At 40.4% G+C, this 19,780-nt stretch overlaps 1 protein-coding gene across 1 annotated transcript in view; it reads left to right on the top strand.

The window, feature by feature from the left end:
• The window catches only part of LOC124612428 (phosphatidylserine lipase ABHD16A), a 157,305-nt gene extending 143,809 nt beyond the window's left edge, over nucleotides 1-13,496 (top strand). The window contains exons 11-12 of the mRNA XM_047140634.1: nucleotides 12,507-12,652; nucleotides 13,186-13,496. Of these exons, the coding sequence (XP_046996590.1) occupies nucleotides 12,507-12,652; nucleotides 13,186-13,296 (257 nt within the window). The 3' untranslated portion in view covers nucleotides 13,297-13,496. The remainder of the gene's footprint in view (nucleotides 1-12,506; nucleotides 12,653-13,185) is intronic.
• The last annotated feature ends 6,284 nt before the right edge of the window (nucleotides 13,497-19,780 follow it).

Here is a 19,780-nt window from a genome sequence, read left to right as displayed (position 1 = left end):
CGAATGAAAATTCCAGCGCAGATACAAACATACAGCCGTTGTTTTCTATTGGAAGTGAAGTTGATTTATCAGGTCAATGTCCCAGAAAAAATTAGGAAATGAAATAAAATTGCTGCAAGGAAGAAACAAAGTAGCTTTATTGTCCTCCGAGACTAAAATCATTGGCAGTCACAGCTAGCACATGTGAACAGGAATGAATGTGATAAATTTTTGACTAAAGATTTATCACAACGCGTTTCTTTAGCGCTTCCGTTCGTAAAAGTTTCATGTAGTTGTTCAGATTACAACGCGTTTCTTTAGCGCTTCCGTTCGTAAAAGTTTCTTGTAGTTGTTCAGATTACTTCCGTTTTGTGAGAAGTCCATTTCGAGCCGCACTGTAGTAGTAAGCAGCTGTCGTTTCCCGTTTACTCTGGTCCAATATGGCGTCGAGCGCAACGTTTGACCTAATGGGACACGGGTATGATATGAAACGAAATGTACATGCGCAGTTTCGACCGTCGAGGGCGTCTATTAACTTTCGTTGCCGTATCGATTTGGATCGCGGCGACCCTCCCGTGGAATGATGCTGTCTTACAGTCATCTGTATTTCGGGCATGCAGCCGCTTAAATAAAGTTTCTTTTATTGATTTATTGGTCGCGTATATTTAGCCACCACCTGTTGGAAGACTAACGATAAGGTGCCAAGCGCGGCCGTATATCCTTCACTGCGGCGATATGCGCCTGCGAGTCATAGACGCCGGTCGGCGGCAAGGAGATAAACTTACACACGCAGCTTGCACCGCCTGTGTCGAAGGCGTACGGACATTCGATACGATTATCGATGACACCATGACGACTTCTCTGCAGTTTAATTATCTCGAGAGCCGGATTCCATGCTTTGTCCAAATTAAAACCATTATCTCTGTTTAATAAACTATTAGGTAATCTAATTTCTATAGCTTCCTTGAAGACAGAATCCCAGAAGGAAGAGGTAGATGTTAGAATCTTCACATCATTGTATTTCATGGAATGCCCTGTATCAATACAATGTTCGGCCACAGCTGACTTGTCTGGCTATGATAAGCCTGTGTATCTTCGGTATGGGTGCTCTTTCTTCGAAGATAGGCCGTATTCTCTAGAAACACTGTGTTAACGTGATCTTCTGGCCTCCCACGAAGATTGCAGCTTTACTCGTCTCTGTAAAGGTCGATTTATTGCTTCGTAAGGCGGGTTTGTCAGATTCCATGCGGAAATTTTGAGGAAACATACAGAGGTCAAACAACACTCACCGTTCATACACATGCTTATCACAGCCAGACAAGTCAGCTGTGGCCGAACATTGTATTGATATAGGGCATTCCATGAACTACAGTGATGTGAACATCCACCTCTTCCATTTGGGATTCTGTCTTCAAGGAAGCCATAGAGATTAGATTAGCTAATAATTTATCAAATAGAGATAATGGTTTTAATTTGAACAAAGCATGGAATTTGGCTCTAGCGATAATTAAACTGCAGAGAAGTTGCCATGGTGTCATTGCCGCCGAACATACGTCGATAAGCGAATCGAATGTCTGTCTGCCCTTGCCACGGGCGGCGCGTGTGTAAGTGTAGGCCTCTTTGTCGCCGACCAGTCTGTGGCCAGCAGGCGCTTACCTTCGCGGTGAAGCATGTGACGCCGCGCATGGCACCCTGTCATAAGCCTTGCCATTTAGTCTGATGATGACTGGACGATGCGCGGCGAAATATCAGTGGAAGACATTTTATTTGCTCGACTGCATGCCCGGAGTTTAATTCATTTCGCGAAAAGTTGTAAATGCACATCGTCCATGTTTTGTTAACAGGGAGACATCACCGCGATGTTCGTACATTTGAAGATTTTACTTGCGAGTTGGCACCAGAACGTGTTGATACATTCCCCTACCTGAAAAACGTTTATGTAGTAGCAGTTCACCGATCTGAAATAATGACTGGTTGCTGTTTACAATATGTAACTATTTCCAAGCATGAAAGTAATGTGTGGACAACATAGTTATGTTCTTTTGAGAAATGGTCTGCAAATACCCAATCATTGTTTATGCCTCACTAGTATTAAGAAATTGGAACAAATTTACTGGCTGCTTGCCAGTGGATAGGTCACATTTTCCCTCAATTTATTCAGTTTGACTAGTTTACTGACTTTGCTTTAATTGACCTTTTTTCCGTTTGAGGACCATAAATGTAACGTAATTATGTCTAGTTAAATATAAAAAATATGTGCGTTTCATACCGGAATAATAAATGTAGTGTTACCATAATACTATACTGAAGCCGCATTTTTAAGACTGTGAATACGGAGTATAGTTGTAACTGTGGTAGCCATTCTTGCTTACGAATTACAGCAGCAGCTCATATCTTCAATTGGCACATTTATTGCCCTATCAGAAATTGTTGCGTTTTCTTTTTTTGAAACGTAGAACCTAGCAACTTCATACTTACTTACACCCCCCATTTATGTATCACAGAAAGTACTTAACAATAAGCTTCCCAATGGCATAAGAGTGGAGGTTATGTGAAGTATGTTTAATTTGTCCGAAAAATCACAATTCACTTAGAGAAAAATGAGCTGCTCCCTTTGCACTTTTGAAAGTACCGGAGAGAAAAATGAGCTGCTCCCTTTGCACTTTTGAAAGTACCGGTAACTGAACCAACGCGAAAAATCAGCTGCCGGTATTTTCCTGTAGAAGTACCAGAATATATTACGCCTGCATACATATAAGATGTTCTTGTTTGGAAATGAAGTCTACTAAAATAACTAGCTTGTAAATTTTCTTTTATACATTGTTTATCGCGGAGACTAAGTTGCCATACGTTTTTATTCTTCTTCCAGTGTATGTCTTTCTATGCTTTTTATTTTGGGCGCTAATTACTGTGTTTTACTATATGATCAACGTATATCGAACATTTGCATGTATCGGCTAAATTTGTAAGTCATTGACAATTACAACTCATTCCTGAAAGAGGATTACGTTACTAAGGTCCCAGAATTTTTTAAAAAAGCGAAGGGGAAAAAAAATGTAGCGGGATGCGAACCGACGCACCAGCTAGATTCTTTTACGTAATAGACACCAACCGCCACGTCACTGTATAACCTTGCAACTTGCGACTCGGTTTCAAACACTTTGTTGTTTTCAACTGCCGTTATGTTTTAACATTAATCTTACCAACAGCGACGCGTTTTCGAGGGATCCTCAATATCTGGAGCAACCTATTTTCATTGGACATACGAGGGCCGTTCAGAAAGTAACCTCCGGTTGATTTAAAAAAATACACCAAGTTAAATAAAAATATTTTAATATATACATCTTACAACTACATCTTTGCACTATTTTTCTACATAGTCTCCATAGCGATTGAGGCACTTATCGTATCTCTTCACAAGCTTTGAAATTCCTTCTGCATAAAAATCACCCGCTTGTGCCTGGAGCCAGCCTGTGACCGCATCTTTGAGCTCTTCGTCGTCATCAAACCGCTGTGACCCGAGCCATTTCTTCAAATGCATGAAGAGGTGATAATCACTTGGCGCCAGGTCTGGGCTGTAAGGTGGATGGTCGACAACGTCCCACTTGAAGGACTCAAGAAGGACCGTTGTTCTGCGAGCAGAGTGAGGACGGGCGTTATCCTGCAAAAAAACGATACCGCAAGTCAGCATACCATGGCGTTTGTTCTGTATAGCCCGTCGTAACTTTTTTATTGTTTCACAGTACACGTCTTGATTAATGGTCGTACCACGTTCCGTGAATTCAACCAACAACACCCCTTTGGCATCCCAAAACACCGTTGCCATCAGTTTTCTGGCAGAAAAATCTTGCGAGGCTTTTCTTGGTTTGGTAGGCGAATTTGAATGTGCCCACATTTTTGACTGTTCTTTTGTCTCAGGGTTCACATACTTAATCCAGGTTTCGTCACCGGTCACGATTCTGTTTAACAATCGTTCTCCTTCGTCCTCATAACGTGACAGAAAGTCTAATGCAGAGGCCATTCTTTGAGTTTTGTGGTGGTCGGTAAGAATTTTGGGCACCCATCGTGCACAGAGCTCACGGTAACCCAATCTTGCTGTCACTATCTCGTACAAGAGAGTCTTAGAAATCTGTGGAAAACCAGTAGACAACTCCGACATTGAGAAACGTCGATTTTCACGAACTTTTGCATCAACTGTCTGAACGAGTTCGTCAGTCACCAATGATGGTCTACCACTCCTCTCTTCATCATGAACGTTTTCTCGTCCACTTTTAAATAAACGTACCCATTCACGGACAACTCCTTCACTCATAACTCTTGGTCCGTACACGGCACAAAGCTCACGATGAATAGCTGCTGCAGAATATCCTTTGGCTGTAAAAAACCTTATGACAGCACGCACTTCACATTTGGCGGGGTTTTCTATTGCAGCACACATTTCAAACTGCCACAAAAACTAAACTAGCGCACGTACGACGTTCACTCGACCACGGCTTGATGCCGACTGACCTGTTGAGTGCGTGAACGCACAGATGGCGTCGCTACTCCCCCCACAACCCGCACTGTGACCAATCGGAGGTTACTTTCTGAACCGTCCTCGTACATAGTAGTAGGAAACTTATTAAACATGGCTTCTCCCACTTCTCAGAATTCGATACGTTTCCGAAAGGTGATAGACATCCACGACGCTCGAAACTGGGCATAACGCTGTTGATAAAATCTCGACACATCGATATATAGAAATTCTTCAAAAATTGTATATATATATCGTCCTCAAATCTACCTAGATATATCGATATCTTAAGGCAATATGGATCGCCAATATTCTTATTTTCCATTATATTTTTTTCACAGTTTTCGTTATTTGTTGTCCTTTTGAAATTGTAGTAGGACATAATTTTACTTTCACTGTGTGAAGTCATACTACTTCTTGAGCTTTCATCACGTCCAATCATCCTCTTTGTGTGAAGCAAGTATATGTGGCACCAAAGTATTAGTCCAATTGTGGTGGTGGTGGTGGTGGTGTGAATAGAATAAGATTTCAGATGAGAAGAAATAGCACATCAGTTGCGTTAAAAAAAGAAAAGAAATTAACTCAACTAGTGTGCTATTCCGTCACATCGGCGTTCTTCAAAAACAGTCGCTGAAAATACTGAACAAAAATCTAAATGACACGCTTGGTCTTTACTCTGGGCGGAGAAGTGCGAGAGGAAATGCTGGCTTAATGGGCGCTCGGCGCTGCCAACAGAAATTGCGACGTTTAGCTTCACCACGCAATTTTGACACTAAAATCTGCAAGGTCGCTGGCGTTGGCAGAAATGTAAAGACTGGGAGGGAAGTCGACATGAAGTGTTATGACAAAGCTTGATATGATACAAAACCGAACGTCGTACCCATCCGCCACGTTTTATTATGCCACTTGCTGACGTTCATTAATGAGGGTGAAGTTTTTCTGATACATCTCCAATGTGTCGTTGCCTTGAAACTTCGCACTACAAGTCGTAATACAAGAGAGCTAAGCGTGTCAAAATGAATATGGCGCCTGCCGTATCGATATTCAATACTGCGTTGGTCGTCACGTTTGTAGTAAGCGTTGAGAGATGAGTGTTATCTGACTTCTATACAAATCAATGGAGCCGCCATGTACTTTCCTGCTGTCTACGAGGGCTGTCCAAGAATTTTGCCGAGTCAAAAACGTTCAACCATCTGGCACATATCACCACCGCCCTGACAAAGTGTAAGGAGGGGGGAACGGCGAAAGTGTCGCATTTAAACGGCAATGCAGTTGCACTGCCTACCACTTGTTTTATATTTCACATTTCTCAACAACATGGATGAAAAACAAAACAAATATTCAGTATTGTTTAACTAACTTTTTTACCGATTCGTGTACTCAGGTTGCCACGCAATCGCGACTTACTTAGTTCCATAATCGAAAAAAAAAAAAACAACACATCTTTCCATGTGAATGTTGATTGAAATATTAGAGCATTTGTAACCTGATTATGGAGACGTAAAAATTCTAATTGAGCAAAGCACTGTCGATGGTATACTCTCTGTTTTGTGGCTCAATGATAGTAGACGACGATTGACTTTCTTCTGAACACTTCTATAAGAGCCATATTGGATCGATTTCCAGAACAATTTTACCATATCTGTATTTACTAACCTGGGGGAGGTGTGATACAGTATAATTTCTTTTGTGAGAACTACATTTTCACCAAATGCATTTTAATATTGTTTTTACAATACAGTGCTACTAACTCTTACAAGTTTCTGAACGGACCATTTACCAGTTCATTTATTTTTCTTTTGAGGGTTGTTTACAGCTAATGCTGTTTCTCATATCTCTAACTTCCATAGTTCATGGTGTTTCCAATCCCTCTCTTTGAAATTCCTAGCATCCTTGACATCTATTGCCCATCTTCTGCGAGCTCAACTTAATTTCCTTTTTTGCTCTGGGATCCACTTCCACACCTCCTTTCTCGATATATTATCATCTATTCATTAGAACTGCCATACCATAGCAACCGCTTCCTCTCAAGAGCTTCCATCATCTTCCATTCCACTTCCATAATTTTTATGATTTCTTAATTTCTGATGTGGTCTAACCCTGAGACTCTTGCACTTCAGCCCCAGTTATCCATTTCTGTGGCTAGTTCTTGGTCTTTTTCTTTCTTTCTTATTTCCAAAACTTATGACGCATGTGTATACATGTACATATGCATTCGACTGTTGTTTTGTATATAGATTAGTCTTCATCAGTTTAGTTGTGAACTGATTGTTCATTATTTGTTTGTCAGATAACATGTTTCCCTTGTTCAGTCCCAATGTGATGAGGTAGTAGTCAAAGGATTCCTAATGTATGTGGCCGTCTTTCAAAATGACTTGTGAAACCATTTAATCCGGCAGGCTTTTGTTATCTGTGTACAATTCTAGACCTTTAGACATCTAGCCAGGTTAATGTTTGTAAGATGGTACAATAGTTAATTGTAGGACTCACATTCGAGAGGAGGGAGCTCAAATCCCCATCTATCATCGAGGTTTGGGTTTTTATAAATTGATTAAAGATAATATCTGGATGGTTGCTTTGGGGGGAACACAACAATCCTTGACCAATTCAGTCATGTCGTGTTTCTAATTATCTCTTTAGTAACAGGGCATTTAATCCTAGTCAGGGAGTGTGTTCCAGAACTTCGAAGCCTGCTGGGTGTTAATTTTTAGTGCATGTATCTTCTACATATTGTTGCATGTATTGGTTACTTGAGAGAGGAGTATGATGTTACAATATACCACGTGTAATGAAGATAGACATCATTTTCTTTTTAACAACCTAAGATTTTTCAAACTACATCAATTACGTACACCATTTCAAACATACATGACTTAGTTGCTTGCTACATTCTGGTAATAAAGCACACGTGCTCTCTCTTTTCGTCTGTCTCAGTATACATTATAGAAAACTACCACTGTATTGAGCAGCACATTAGGATAAGGTATAAAGTCAGCTGTTTTGTGATGTAAGACACAAACAACAGTTTGACCACACTGAACCAAAGTTTATTCTTCTTCCACATACAAGTTTATAACAATTGAGAACATAGATACACACACATAGAAACACCTTAGGTACTGATAGAAGCACTTGCTGACAATAAGTAAGAACACAGTATGAGAGCGGGTACGTGTTGCACTGTGCTTATAAAGGGGAAAGCTGCAGCAGTGGGTGCGGTGGATGCCATGTTGTGTGTACAAGTCATGTGACCCACTGCAGGTGACCTCTGATGGCCAGCCCTTGCAGGTGCTATTGTCGGGGTATTCAAAGTATAGTGCGACAGTGGCCAGGTTCTGCTGTGTGTATCCAAGTATTACATGCAGGATTATAGCACCACTTCCCACCCACCCACCCACCCACTTTGGAAAGGACACTCCACTGATGTGCATATCGAGGTGACTGTTGAAACAGCAGTGGCTTCTATGTCGGATGCTGTAGCCAATGATCGTGTTGGAGGAAAGACGATTGTGGGCCGTAATCAGTGGGGACTGGCAGAAGTGGCTCAGCCATGGACACATGGCAGTTGGTCCTCTGCAAAATCCCATAAAAGAGAACTGATGAAAAGGGCACTGGTTATGTCTAGTCATGGCGGAACTGTGCTGATGATGAAGGCACTGGTCATTCCATCAGGGATGTCAGTAGGGAAAGATGCACTGGCACAGCTGGCGGCAGAATCACTGATGGCATTGAAGCATTACAGAAAGACCTGATAGCAGGTGTCAGGGGCTGGATCCTGGAGGAAAGGCATGAAGTGCAACATCCACATAGAGGTTGGCTCACCCCAGGGCAGGACCATCCTGCGGTGCTGGTACAGCAGGCACTGAGGAAGGCAGCAGTTACATGGCCCTTGTCGTGGTGTGAGGACGCAGTTGGTCATTGTGACGCACTACCGGCCCATCACTGGTGCACACCATACAGAGGCAGTGCCTTCAGCAGCTGTGAATTGTGGCAGATGTCCATTTGAGTCGATGGCTGAACCCTTGTGCTCAGAATGGGGTGCCAGGAATGAAGTGTAATAAGGGCCACTTCAATTGGCATTGGTGGGGCAACTTGAGCAGCTGAAGGTAGTTGTGTGGCTGGTGATCGTGGAGCTTCTTGGCCAGACTCCAATCTTCCACCTGCATAAACCTGTAAGAACTCAAGAAGTGTGCAAGGCATTATCTATGAAGGAGTCTGTGATGTACTTCTTCATTTGAACCTTGATTGTGCGGATGAGCTGTTGTGCTACATTGTTAGATTGTGGGTGAAAAGGAGGAGCAGGCATGTGGAGAATACCCTGAAGGGTGCGGAAATTAGGGAAAGTTGGAAACACAAATGGCGGACTGCTATCTGACACAAGCATATAAGGCAATCCTTCAGTAGAGTAAAATTTGGAGAGGGTCCAAATTGTATCTGCAGTCGATAACAAAGGATAGCAGATAATGTATGAAAATTAAGATAAAGCATCAACAATAAACAACCAGTAAGAAGGTAGGAAGGGTCCAGCAAAATCAACTTGGATGCATTCACACAGACACTGTGGTGTGGGCCATGGACAGAGTGTCGGTGCCTATTGGGTAGCACACTGAGAGCAGGCTGTGATAAGATGTCACCATCAATGCTGGGCCAAAACAAGTGCCAATGGACCAATAGCTTGGTACGCGAGTCCCCCCAATGCCAGTGATGTAGGATCTGAAGCACATCCAGCCTAGTTAACAGCCTTTCTGTTGCTGAGAGAACACCACTATCAAACACTGAAGTGCAAAGTAGTTACACAAAGGATCAGAATTTCCACCCAGAGGCCTGTCCAGCAAGTCAAGCTGAACGAGGTGAACAACTTGATGCAAAACTGGACCAGCAGTGACAGCAGCTGTGATCTTGGAGCCCATAATACAAAACCCTGCCACTGTACTTTTCCATCTCATAGAGTTCGTCTTGACCAAAAGTAGGATAAAATCCCACCCTAAGACAGAACTGGCATGTTGCACAGTAGGACAAAAATGTATGTCATAGTTGTAGTGAGACAGAAATACGGCTGCTGGAGGAGAAGTGCTGCTTTGTCAAGGAATGAAGCAGAAGGATTGAACAATGAAGCCAAAGGCTTGTGGTCAGTAATGAGATGGAACTTGGATCTACAAGTTGGGAGTAGCACTGCTGGCCAGATTTTGAGGATTTTTGCTGCATAAGCTATTGGAACCAACCTCACGTCGATGTGTGAGAATGGCCCCAAGTCCATACTGGAAGGTGTGTTAGCCAAAACCAGGTGGGGTGGCCTGGATTGGAAAGTAGCCAAACAAGGAGCAGAATGTAATTTAGATTTCAAAAGTCTAACTCACACTTGCAGGCTGGTAGCCACTGGAAAGGAACATTCTTGTGGAGCAACTTGTGGAGGGAATGGGCCAATGTGGACGTGCCCAGAATAAATTTGTGATAGTGAGCAGTTTCAGCAAAAAATGCATGGAGGTCTTCGACATTTGTAGATCGAGGCAGAGCCGTGACTGTGGTGACATGATGATGTAAGGGCTTTGGCATAAAGGCTTAACACCATCTCGAGAAACTGCAAATACACAATGGATGGCTGAAAGAAAAGGATGACTTGGCCGAGTTTCATTTCAGCGCTGCAGTATGTGAGACTGTGAACAAGAAGGTGCAGTTATGTAAATGCTCTTCTGTGAAGGCGTCCATCACAATGATGTCATTGAGATAGTTGATGCATCCCGGAACATTGTCAATTGTTCCGGAAAATGCTGAAAAATTGTCAAGGCATTAGCCACACTGAGTGGGAGGCACCGATATTGGTACAGCCTGAAGGGTGTGTTAACCACAAGGAGTCTTTTAGACTCCTCATCCAATGGAACATGCAAATAGGTTTCAGATAAATCAGTTTTGGGGAAAAACTGTGCCCCTGGGAGTTTAGCCAATAAGTTGTCTGAATGGGGCAAAGAGTAGATGTCAGGCATGGATTCAGCTTTAATGGGAACTTTAAAGTCACCAGAGAGGTGAAGCTGACAAGTTGGCTTTTTCACAATCATGAGGGGGTTAGACCACTCATTTAATGTGATAGACTACATGACCTCAAACTGCGTAAGCCTGCCCAGTTCTGCTTTCACTTGATCACACAAGGCCACTGAAATACGGCACACGTGAAGAGAACATGGCCAGTTGTAGCTTTCAGGGTAATGTGGGCCACAAAATTAGTGACGGTACCTAACCAATCTGAAAAGAGAGACAAGAACTCAGGATATAACTGCTAGTAAGGGATCTGGCATCGTATCTGAAAAGGAAAAAAACCATAAGCATTGAAAGCATCCAAACCAAACTAATTTGCAGTCCGCATAATATACTATTAGAAAATTGAAGGAATGAATGTGCGCTTGTTGTAACTCGCCAAACAACAAAGTAAATGGAGGCAATGCCGGAGGGCCCAAATCCACGTAAGTCTGTAACCACTTGTAGTCTGAGCACTTGATCAAAGTGTGAGTGATGGACAGTTTGTTATGATTCGTAAGCACTAGAGAGAGACACAATTAACATCCATGTCTTGTCATTTAGTGTCGTATCTGCCTATAGTTGTTGCGACTCACCCAGCACTTAGGGCATGTGATCTTGCCATGTTGCACGAAACTGTATGGTCAAGATGGGAGTGTGGAGCACTGCCATTGCTGTGGCATTTTTTGCTGTTATCGTTTGGCACATCACTGACCAGTGTGGCACGGAAGCCGCGGTTGTATGGCTGCCACATTGTCCTTGCCCCCCTCCCCTCCTGAACTAATTGATGCCTGACATCCAGGAACAGGAGCGATTGCAGCCATGTGACACCAAACTTCATTCTGGTCACCTGCAGCATGAGATGCCTCGAAAAATTGGGCAGTATTTAACACCTCCGCCAAAGATGGACAGTTGCAGTGTAGTGCATGTTGACACACCTCCTTGTCAGTAGCCAGCTGAATTATGGCAACACTGACCATGGAATTGGCATATGAGTCATGATGAGCATTGGTAACCAACTGACATTTGTGATTGAGACTGTCGAGTTTTGATTACTCAAGCCCTGTAGAACTTGGGGGGTTGTTTATAACAGCAATAGAATCCTACATGTGCTGCAGTGACATGCGTGTGTTTATGGTGATAATTTGACAACAACATACACATTTATTTGAATGGAAGTGGTGCAGTTTCCTGGAGCAGGACTAACTGGCATGACTGTTAGATCTGAGGAGGAATTCGAGAAAGGAACAAATATTACACGTTTGCATCAGTGATACCAAAGACAAGAAAGTGTTGCTGAAGTTTCTTCTCATAGGCTTCCCAGTCTTCAGCTGCATCGTTGTAAGGGTTAAAGGGCAGTGGTAAGCCAACAGCATGGGAGCCTGTGTAATCCCTGTCACCGTCAGGTTCATGATAGTAGCCATAAAGCCTGATACTGCTCGAGGAGAGATTTTAGCACTGCCTCCAAGGCAAGAAGAACCAAAGGAACAACCAGGAGACTAAGCACATGAAGTAAACATCACACCTGTTGACAACTGGGTCCTAATGTAAGACACAAACAACAGTATGGCCACAGTGAACCAAAGTTTATTCTTCTTCTGCATAAAAGTGAACAACAGTTGAGAACATATAGAAAAAGTGCCTGCAGCTCTGCACTTGTAAGGGGGGGGGGGGGGGTGTCTAGTAGATGGCGTGGTAGATGTCGTGCAGTAAGCACAAGTCATGCGGCTTGCTGCAGATGGCTGGCGTCTGGTGGCTGTGGCTGGCCCGTGCAGATGCTATTGGTGTAATATTCGAAGCATAGTGTGCCGGCAGCTTGGTGTTGCTGTGCGTATCCCTGTATTACGTACAAGGTTATAGTAAGCTGCAAGGCTAAACTTATTGGTTTATGACTGAAATTGTATTTTTAACATTGATAGTGAATTGCTCAGTATGAGAAAATGTCCAGCACTGTATCATTTCTTTTTCTGTGTACTAAAAAGAAGCTTTTCTTTATTTTTTGTAGCTCAGTTGTGGAACAAACATGCCGTCGATGAGAGTCTCTGCACTTCAGTATTACTTTCTTACATAGCAGAGAGCTCTACTTCATATCCAATGCTTCTTGGTGAAGAGTTTGCAAAGGACCTGAAAATACAAATGACATTGTTTCTTGTAAGTATTTGTTCAAATTTTCATGGACTCTCTCTCTCTCTCTCTCTCTCTCTCTCTCTCTCTCTCTCTCTCTCTCTCTCTCCCTCCCCCCCCCCCCCCCCCCCACACACACACACACACACCTACCCCTACCCCTACCCATCTTCCACCACTCCAGCATCTCCCTCTTTCCTTTCTCACCAAGCTGCTTTTCCTTTCCGTCATCCCCTCCCTGCCCCCTTGAAAATAAATGCCTCTGGTCTACGTAGCTGGATAAATGTGGTTATTAATGAATTAATGAGAACCTTATGCTTCTCTAAATTTTTGCTGTGATTCAAATGTACTTGCTAACTGATGCTGCCATTGTGCCTCACACGGGACAAACAATAACAAGTCTTCAATAGAGTTAGTATGAGTAAATATAATGGAAAACAACCAAGTGTCAGTTCTGAAATAATTAAAGAATGTCACTGATACATATTATCTATTTTTATGTCCTAATTGTTTCTGATGTTTGTATTGGTATGCATTAATGTATTTTGTAATATTGACAGGCATCGAAGTACATGATAGACTTCAGATCAAGTCATTGCACACAGCTGCCTACAAATTTATTCAGAATGCCTTGGGATCTCTCTCCGGAATCTGATTATGTAAAAATATGAAGAAGCAGTAATTATGGAGATACGATTAAGAAAATAAGTGATACACTGTTTATGGATGTATACTGCATAAGATTTTACATTGTAGTGCTTTTATTGTGTATCTATGTATATAGTCAGAATGGTACCATGCATTCCATTTCATTTTTCTTTGTATATTTATTTTCATTGACTCATCATTATATAGAGCTTACAACTGGTAATACTCATGATTTTTTTTTCCCTTCTCTGTAAGTGTTTAGTGTGTATACAGTTGCTCCATGTGTTTAACTCTCTGTGGACCTTTTGTGGTATTAGGTATTTGCAAACATTTTAAATACTCATTTGACTGCAAAATATGCTTTGAATCTGGATCATGCATGACACTTTATTTTTATTTTTATTTTCTGTAATTGTTTTGTATCGGAAAATTATGAAATTCACTTAAAATGTAAATTTTTGAAATTGAATAAATAATGTTTTCTTGGTCTATAGAAACCTTTAAGTTTAAATGAAAGGAACAACTTACAGTTATTGTGCACCACATTGGTCCTGATTTTCCAGACTGTCTGTTGTGGTGCTTTTTTTCCCCAATGATTAAGTGTAGGAGTTTTTTACGTATGTGTGTCGCAAGAAATTAGATCTTTAACTTATATTTTACTTTGACATCGATGTCAGAATTTTTGTGACTTCATTTTAATTTTTCCTGAAATGAAATAAACAATTTTTCCCTGAAATGAAATAAACAAAACATACCCACCAGAAAAATAATGTACTAGATGTTGTGCACTATGCATTATTTTTGGCAGTTACTCTGTCCACTCAGTGGGTATTGTAGGCAAATGAATTAAGTAATTTGTACTTCCTATCGCAAACTATTGTTAGGTTTTTATTTGATTTATTGTCAAGAAAGTTGCATAATGTATTTGTAGCATTTCCACATATATAAGACAAGCTTATAATTCAGTAACTGAAATTATTTCTAAAACGAGGAGCACACAGTTTTCTTTCCTTGAGTTCATAACTTTGGCAGCTTAATTGTTCAGATAAATTCAGTGTTTCTGATCACTGGTATTATTTCGTATTTGGTTGATTTTGGAACCGCATTTCCTTAGTCAGTGCATGTGTTGTGAATAGCATGTATCTGAATGCAAAATGTGTTTGTGCGTGTCTATGATTTGACAAGTTGTTGGTGTTATCAGTGTGTGTTTATCCACTGTAAATGGAAAAATTGTTCATCCAGATGATTTCAACTGTGATTCAGCTGTAAGTTTTTATTGTTTGCTCATATTTTTTGTTTATTTTTCATGTGTAGCCATGAGCCACATGTCAGTAAATATTCGTAAATGTGTTGTTATAAATAATTTTTGTGCTGAATGTCGTTTCAGTTTATTCTTTTGAAGAAAGACCTCAAATTGTATTTGATAATTATAATCATGGTTGCATATACATTTTGGCTACAGCTACTGTGTTAAAAGGTGTTCACATCAGAAGATATTGCATAGTCGTATAATGTTGTGTAAGCAGAGAATTCCAAGTACATACTGAACTCTATTGGAACATAGGTAGGGCGCAATTGCCTCCCATTTCAATAATTTGCTAGGTCTCAGCTGTACACAATGCTATGATTTCAACGAAATGTTGGCGTAACATAACTGCAGCTTTAATGATAACAATAATGATTATAATGCCCTGGTTTTAGGAGCCTTGTGTAGGGAAAATCATGTGATTTTATCAGAAAATTAAATCTATTAGATGGTCTTTAAGATAAGATGAATTTGATACGCTGCAGTCCTGAGAGAATCTCTTTATTGATACTGAAGCATCTGATGCAGCCCTTATTTAAGTTTCAACTTGTGATAATATGTAAAAGGGTCCCTGTCCTATCCAGATAGAATCAATTTGCACAAGAATCTTAAGTTTTCCAGAAAAAAACACTATGATTCATCAGATCAAAAATGTAACCTTATTTTATTTAACATAGCCTTAATTCAAGGCACATTAAAAGTACATGCTGGGCTGGAACTTGAACTCAGGACCTTGTGTTTTCCTGGCAACTGTGATCAGCTGAACGACCCAGGTGTAACTGGTGGAAGTGAAGGTGTGAGGGCAGGACATGAGTTATGCGTGTATAGCTCTGTTGGTAAGAGCATTGCGAGAAAAAATCAAGGATCCAAATCCAAGTCTTGGTCTGGCACATACTTTTTTGATCTGCCTGGAAGTTTCAGATGTTATTGTACAAAGTGTTTAAAAAAGGACTTTACAACTTTAAAAATTCATATAAATTTATTGAAAGAAGGTATAGAGCTGTGTTTAGTGTTATTTTGAAGGGAAACACATCAAGGTGTTTTTTTTTTTTTTTTTACCTTAAACTTAAGATGCTGATTATCTTGCACACATCCCATTGGAAGTCAATTTCTTCCCAAACTTGCTGTAGCATTACAGGTGTAACTTGCTCAGTGGCAGCGTACATTCTTGCTGTAAGTTCAGGTAGAGAAGCTGGCACAGGAGGTACAAACACGATATCCTTGATGAATCTCCATAAAAAAATAATTGTGTCACATCTGGAGAACATTTGGGCCATGCAATTGGTGCATCACGGCCAATCCATTGACCTGGAAAGCGGTCACTGAGAAAATCCCATACGTCAGCCCGGCAGTGGGGTGGTGCAGCATCTTGCATGAAGTAAAAATTTCATTCTGGGTCATCCTCATCAGTCTGTTGTATCAAGAATTGTTGTAACATATCCAGGTACAGTATCCTACTGATGGTTCTCTCACAGAAAAAAAATAGCGGCCGTACACTTTTTTCTTGCTCAGTGCACAAAAAACATTCTGTTTAGAGCTATCATGAACATGTTGCAATGTTTGATGTGGATTTTCACTGCTCCAAATCGTACAGTTGTGTATATTAACCTTCACTTAAGTGAAAAGTCAGCTCATCCGAAAAGATGATTTTGTCCATGAAATGTTCATTGTCGTGTAATCGATTTCACATCCCCATACAGAATTTTATTAGTGTCTTTTATTGCTTGTACGAGCATCAATCTGTACGGTTTCAAATGAAAACGGTTTCTCAATACGCCAAACAGCCATATGTGGGATTTGCAGTTCTCAAGATGCACGCCAGGTCAATTTCGTAGGGTCGTTGTCTCTTTGGCTCAACGACGTCATTAGATGTGCTTGGACGACCTGATGATTTCCTATGTCTTACCAAGCACCCTGTTTCTAAAAAACATTTATGCCACTCATAAATTATAGGCCTACGAGGAGGATCTTTAGTGTTCTTGGCATGGAAATTATGCTGAGTAGTTGTCACCGACATCGATTCTTCAAACCAAAACAAACAGCTAGTACGCTCGAGTCCAGTGAAAGCAGCCATCTTTCACCCAACGGCCTCTAGCATTCCTTACGGTGCGATTTGACACTAGTGAACTATGGGAGACAAAACTTGATGTATTCCTTACAAATTGACACTACAATCAACTCTGTATGTACTATGAATTAATTTATAAGAACTTTCAAAGTCCTTTTTGAAACACCCTGTACTTGTCATTACTTTACATTTTGTCAACTGAGGATATGTTCATGAAAAAAAGAGAGAAATCTTAGCTACAGCAACAGAACAGAGACAACATTAAATAAAATGAGGTTACAGCTTTGATGCGATGAAGCTTAGTGGTTTTTCTGGAAAAGTTAGGATTGGGGGGAACTGACTTTATCTGGATGTAACGGGGAGTCTAAAAGAGACACTAGTGTGAAAGAATCGGTGGGGATTGTAACTGGTGGTTTACTAAAACAGACGCATTCAGCCATTTACTTCCAAATCACTCCATGAGATTGTCTTTAGGAGAGGAATTATTGCCTAAGGAAAGTCAAAACAATGCTCTGACTCGTTATAATATCGGTTGTTCAGTTGCGGCTGGTGTGTTATCCATCCTCGGAGTTTTCCTGAGTGCTATGGGTTACTGAGCAGCCAGGACTGTTTTCCACTGAGTAGTTGTGATGTAGTTGGGATCTCTTTGTCCACACAAAAGCAAAGTTAGTTTTTAATTATTTTTATACAAATTAATATACAGTATGTATCAAAAAGAATCATCTGGTTTGGCACGTTTTTTTGATGAACAGGAAACTCAAAAAATATTTTTCATACCTTTTCATAGGTGTTCAATATGCCCCCCTTGAGATGCATGGCATATGTCAATGCGGTATTCAAATTGTTCCCGCACTGCAATGAGCATGTCTTGAATTACAGCTTCCACAGCTACTGATATGCGACGTCTCAGTTCATTCATTCTTGTTGGTAATGGAGGCACATAAACAGTCGTTTATAAGCCCGCACAAGAAATAGTCACATACAGTCAGGTCCGGTGATCTTGGAGGCCAGTAATGTAAGGCTGAAACAGTTGGTCCAGTGTGACTGATCCAACGTTCAGTAATACTTCTGATCCAACATTCAGTAATCCTTCGATTTAAAAATTCCTGCACTTCCAGATGGCAGTGTAGTGGAAACCATGTAAAACTCGAGAGTTTGCTCTTGCCAACAGTATTTTGTTCATGCATATACCTCAAATAACATAATAGTTATGATTCTTTAAAAAAATCAGATGATTCTTTTTGATACACCCTGTAGTTCAACATGCTGGTTTTGTAGGTCTCTTTCCCCCGTACCGATTTAAACAGAAACTAACACTTCGCCTAGATTCTTCTTGTAGTGCTTTGTGTCAACAGTGGCTATAGCCCAATGAGTGCTCATTTTGAAACTTCATCCATCCTCATTATCGTCTATTAATTTTACAGTACACAGCAATTCTTGTTCCTGTGAGGGTATACTCTACACTTTAGAGAATAAACTAATGCTTTATTTTGCCTCTTTCATATCCTAGCCAAAGATAAAACAGTCGCAAAATTCACTATCAGTGCACCCTGAAATTCTAATCTATATTAATGTTTGCTATAAAAAATATTACAAGTCTCTATTTGCAGATATGGTATAGTAATTACTGCACATGGTGTATTCTTCTGTATTATATCTAACTCAACATGAATGATAAAATTATGCAAAATCTAAATTTTTTCTGTAAAATTTATAGGAAGTCATGCTGCTAAATATTATTTTCTGAACAATAAAGAAAAAAATCCTGTTTTGGATTTATATTTTCAGATGAACTTTGGATAAGTGATGTGGGTACACTGCAGGTCTTTTCCCAGTATGTGCTAGTTCAGAAGTGCTTGCTGTTACTCAACAAACTTCAGTTTATATAGAAATTTGCAATTTCAACTGGGAATCTTAGGGAAGTTTCGATGGAATAAAATGTACTTACAGAGAGTGCAATTTTTACATTTATGTTTTAGTAAATACAGTTGTTGTTTCAAAGACCATATCCATGATAATGTTATGTTGTAATATGTCATTTGAAAATAAAATAGATGACTGCATTATGGGCATTTACAGGTGTGTGACCTATTTATTAGCATTCCAGATTAGTTTAGGGTGAATTAGGAGTTTTTGAGGATAGAAGTCTTAAATCCACATATAGACTCACTGGCAGTTTGTGTGACGCAGTGTTGTTAGTATGTGGCAACCTGCAATCATGAACCTGAATTTCCCTTATATACAAACAACAAGGGTGAACTTTTATTCTGTGAAGTAGAGGAATAACTGTAAATGAAAAGGCTGATGAAACAGAAAATTGAAAGTAAATTAGGACACTTTTATTTCATCAGAACCTTTTTCACCAGGCAATAATCCAGAAGTGCTACGAAGTGCATGCTGAAAGAGAGAATAATCCAAAAACATATGAAGTGGACATTGAAGAAATGATTTACAACCCTCTCCAAAATTTTTGTTCTGCTGCAGTATTTTTCTATTACCTTAAGATTGATTGTGACCAGCATTTTATGGTTACTAACTGGTGTTTGGTAAATGCTATCTTGATTTGAATACAACATTGTTCGGACATTATTAATTTGGATGATTTGGGATGCAACTCTCAGGGATCACTGCACTCTATCCTGCTGCACGTGAACATTTTAGTCAAGTGCCACCTGACTGCCAGAGTGCAAGGTGCCAGTGTACTATTTATTTGATACAAAAATCCTTCAGCATTTGTGGAGAGGAACATCATACAGCAATATGGGTTACAAAACTTGCGGATAATTCTGTCCATATATTCACATCTGCCATATTGTTGGTCTAGAGCAACAGTCAGCACACTAAATTTGACTTCAGAGGTTAACAGTCAACAACGTGGATCTCTCTTTTAACTTTGCGCGTGCAGTTAATGATTTCAGTGGTGCTAGGAAAATAAAGATTCCGTGGATTTATATTTGCTGGAAAATAGAGGACATCTTCAGTGGATATTTCTCCTAGATGATGATCATTTTCAACTGTGATTAGCCTATTTACCAAGTTTAGGTATATTTATTAATGTTCCATTTTAGATTTTCATCCATGATGACTATCGAAAGTATACAAAGTACGCTAAGAGTTTGTGGAAGACTGCAAG

This window comes from Schistocerca americana, chromosome 4, assembly GCF_021461395.2.
Source record: "Schistocerca americana isolate TAMUIC-IGC-003095 chromosome 4, iqSchAmer2.1, whole genome shotgun sequence".
NCBI lineage: Eukaryota > Metazoa > Arthropoda > Insecta > Orthoptera > Acrididae > Schistocerca > Schistocerca americana.
This window is presented reverse-complemented; position numbering and strand designations above follow the sequence as displayed.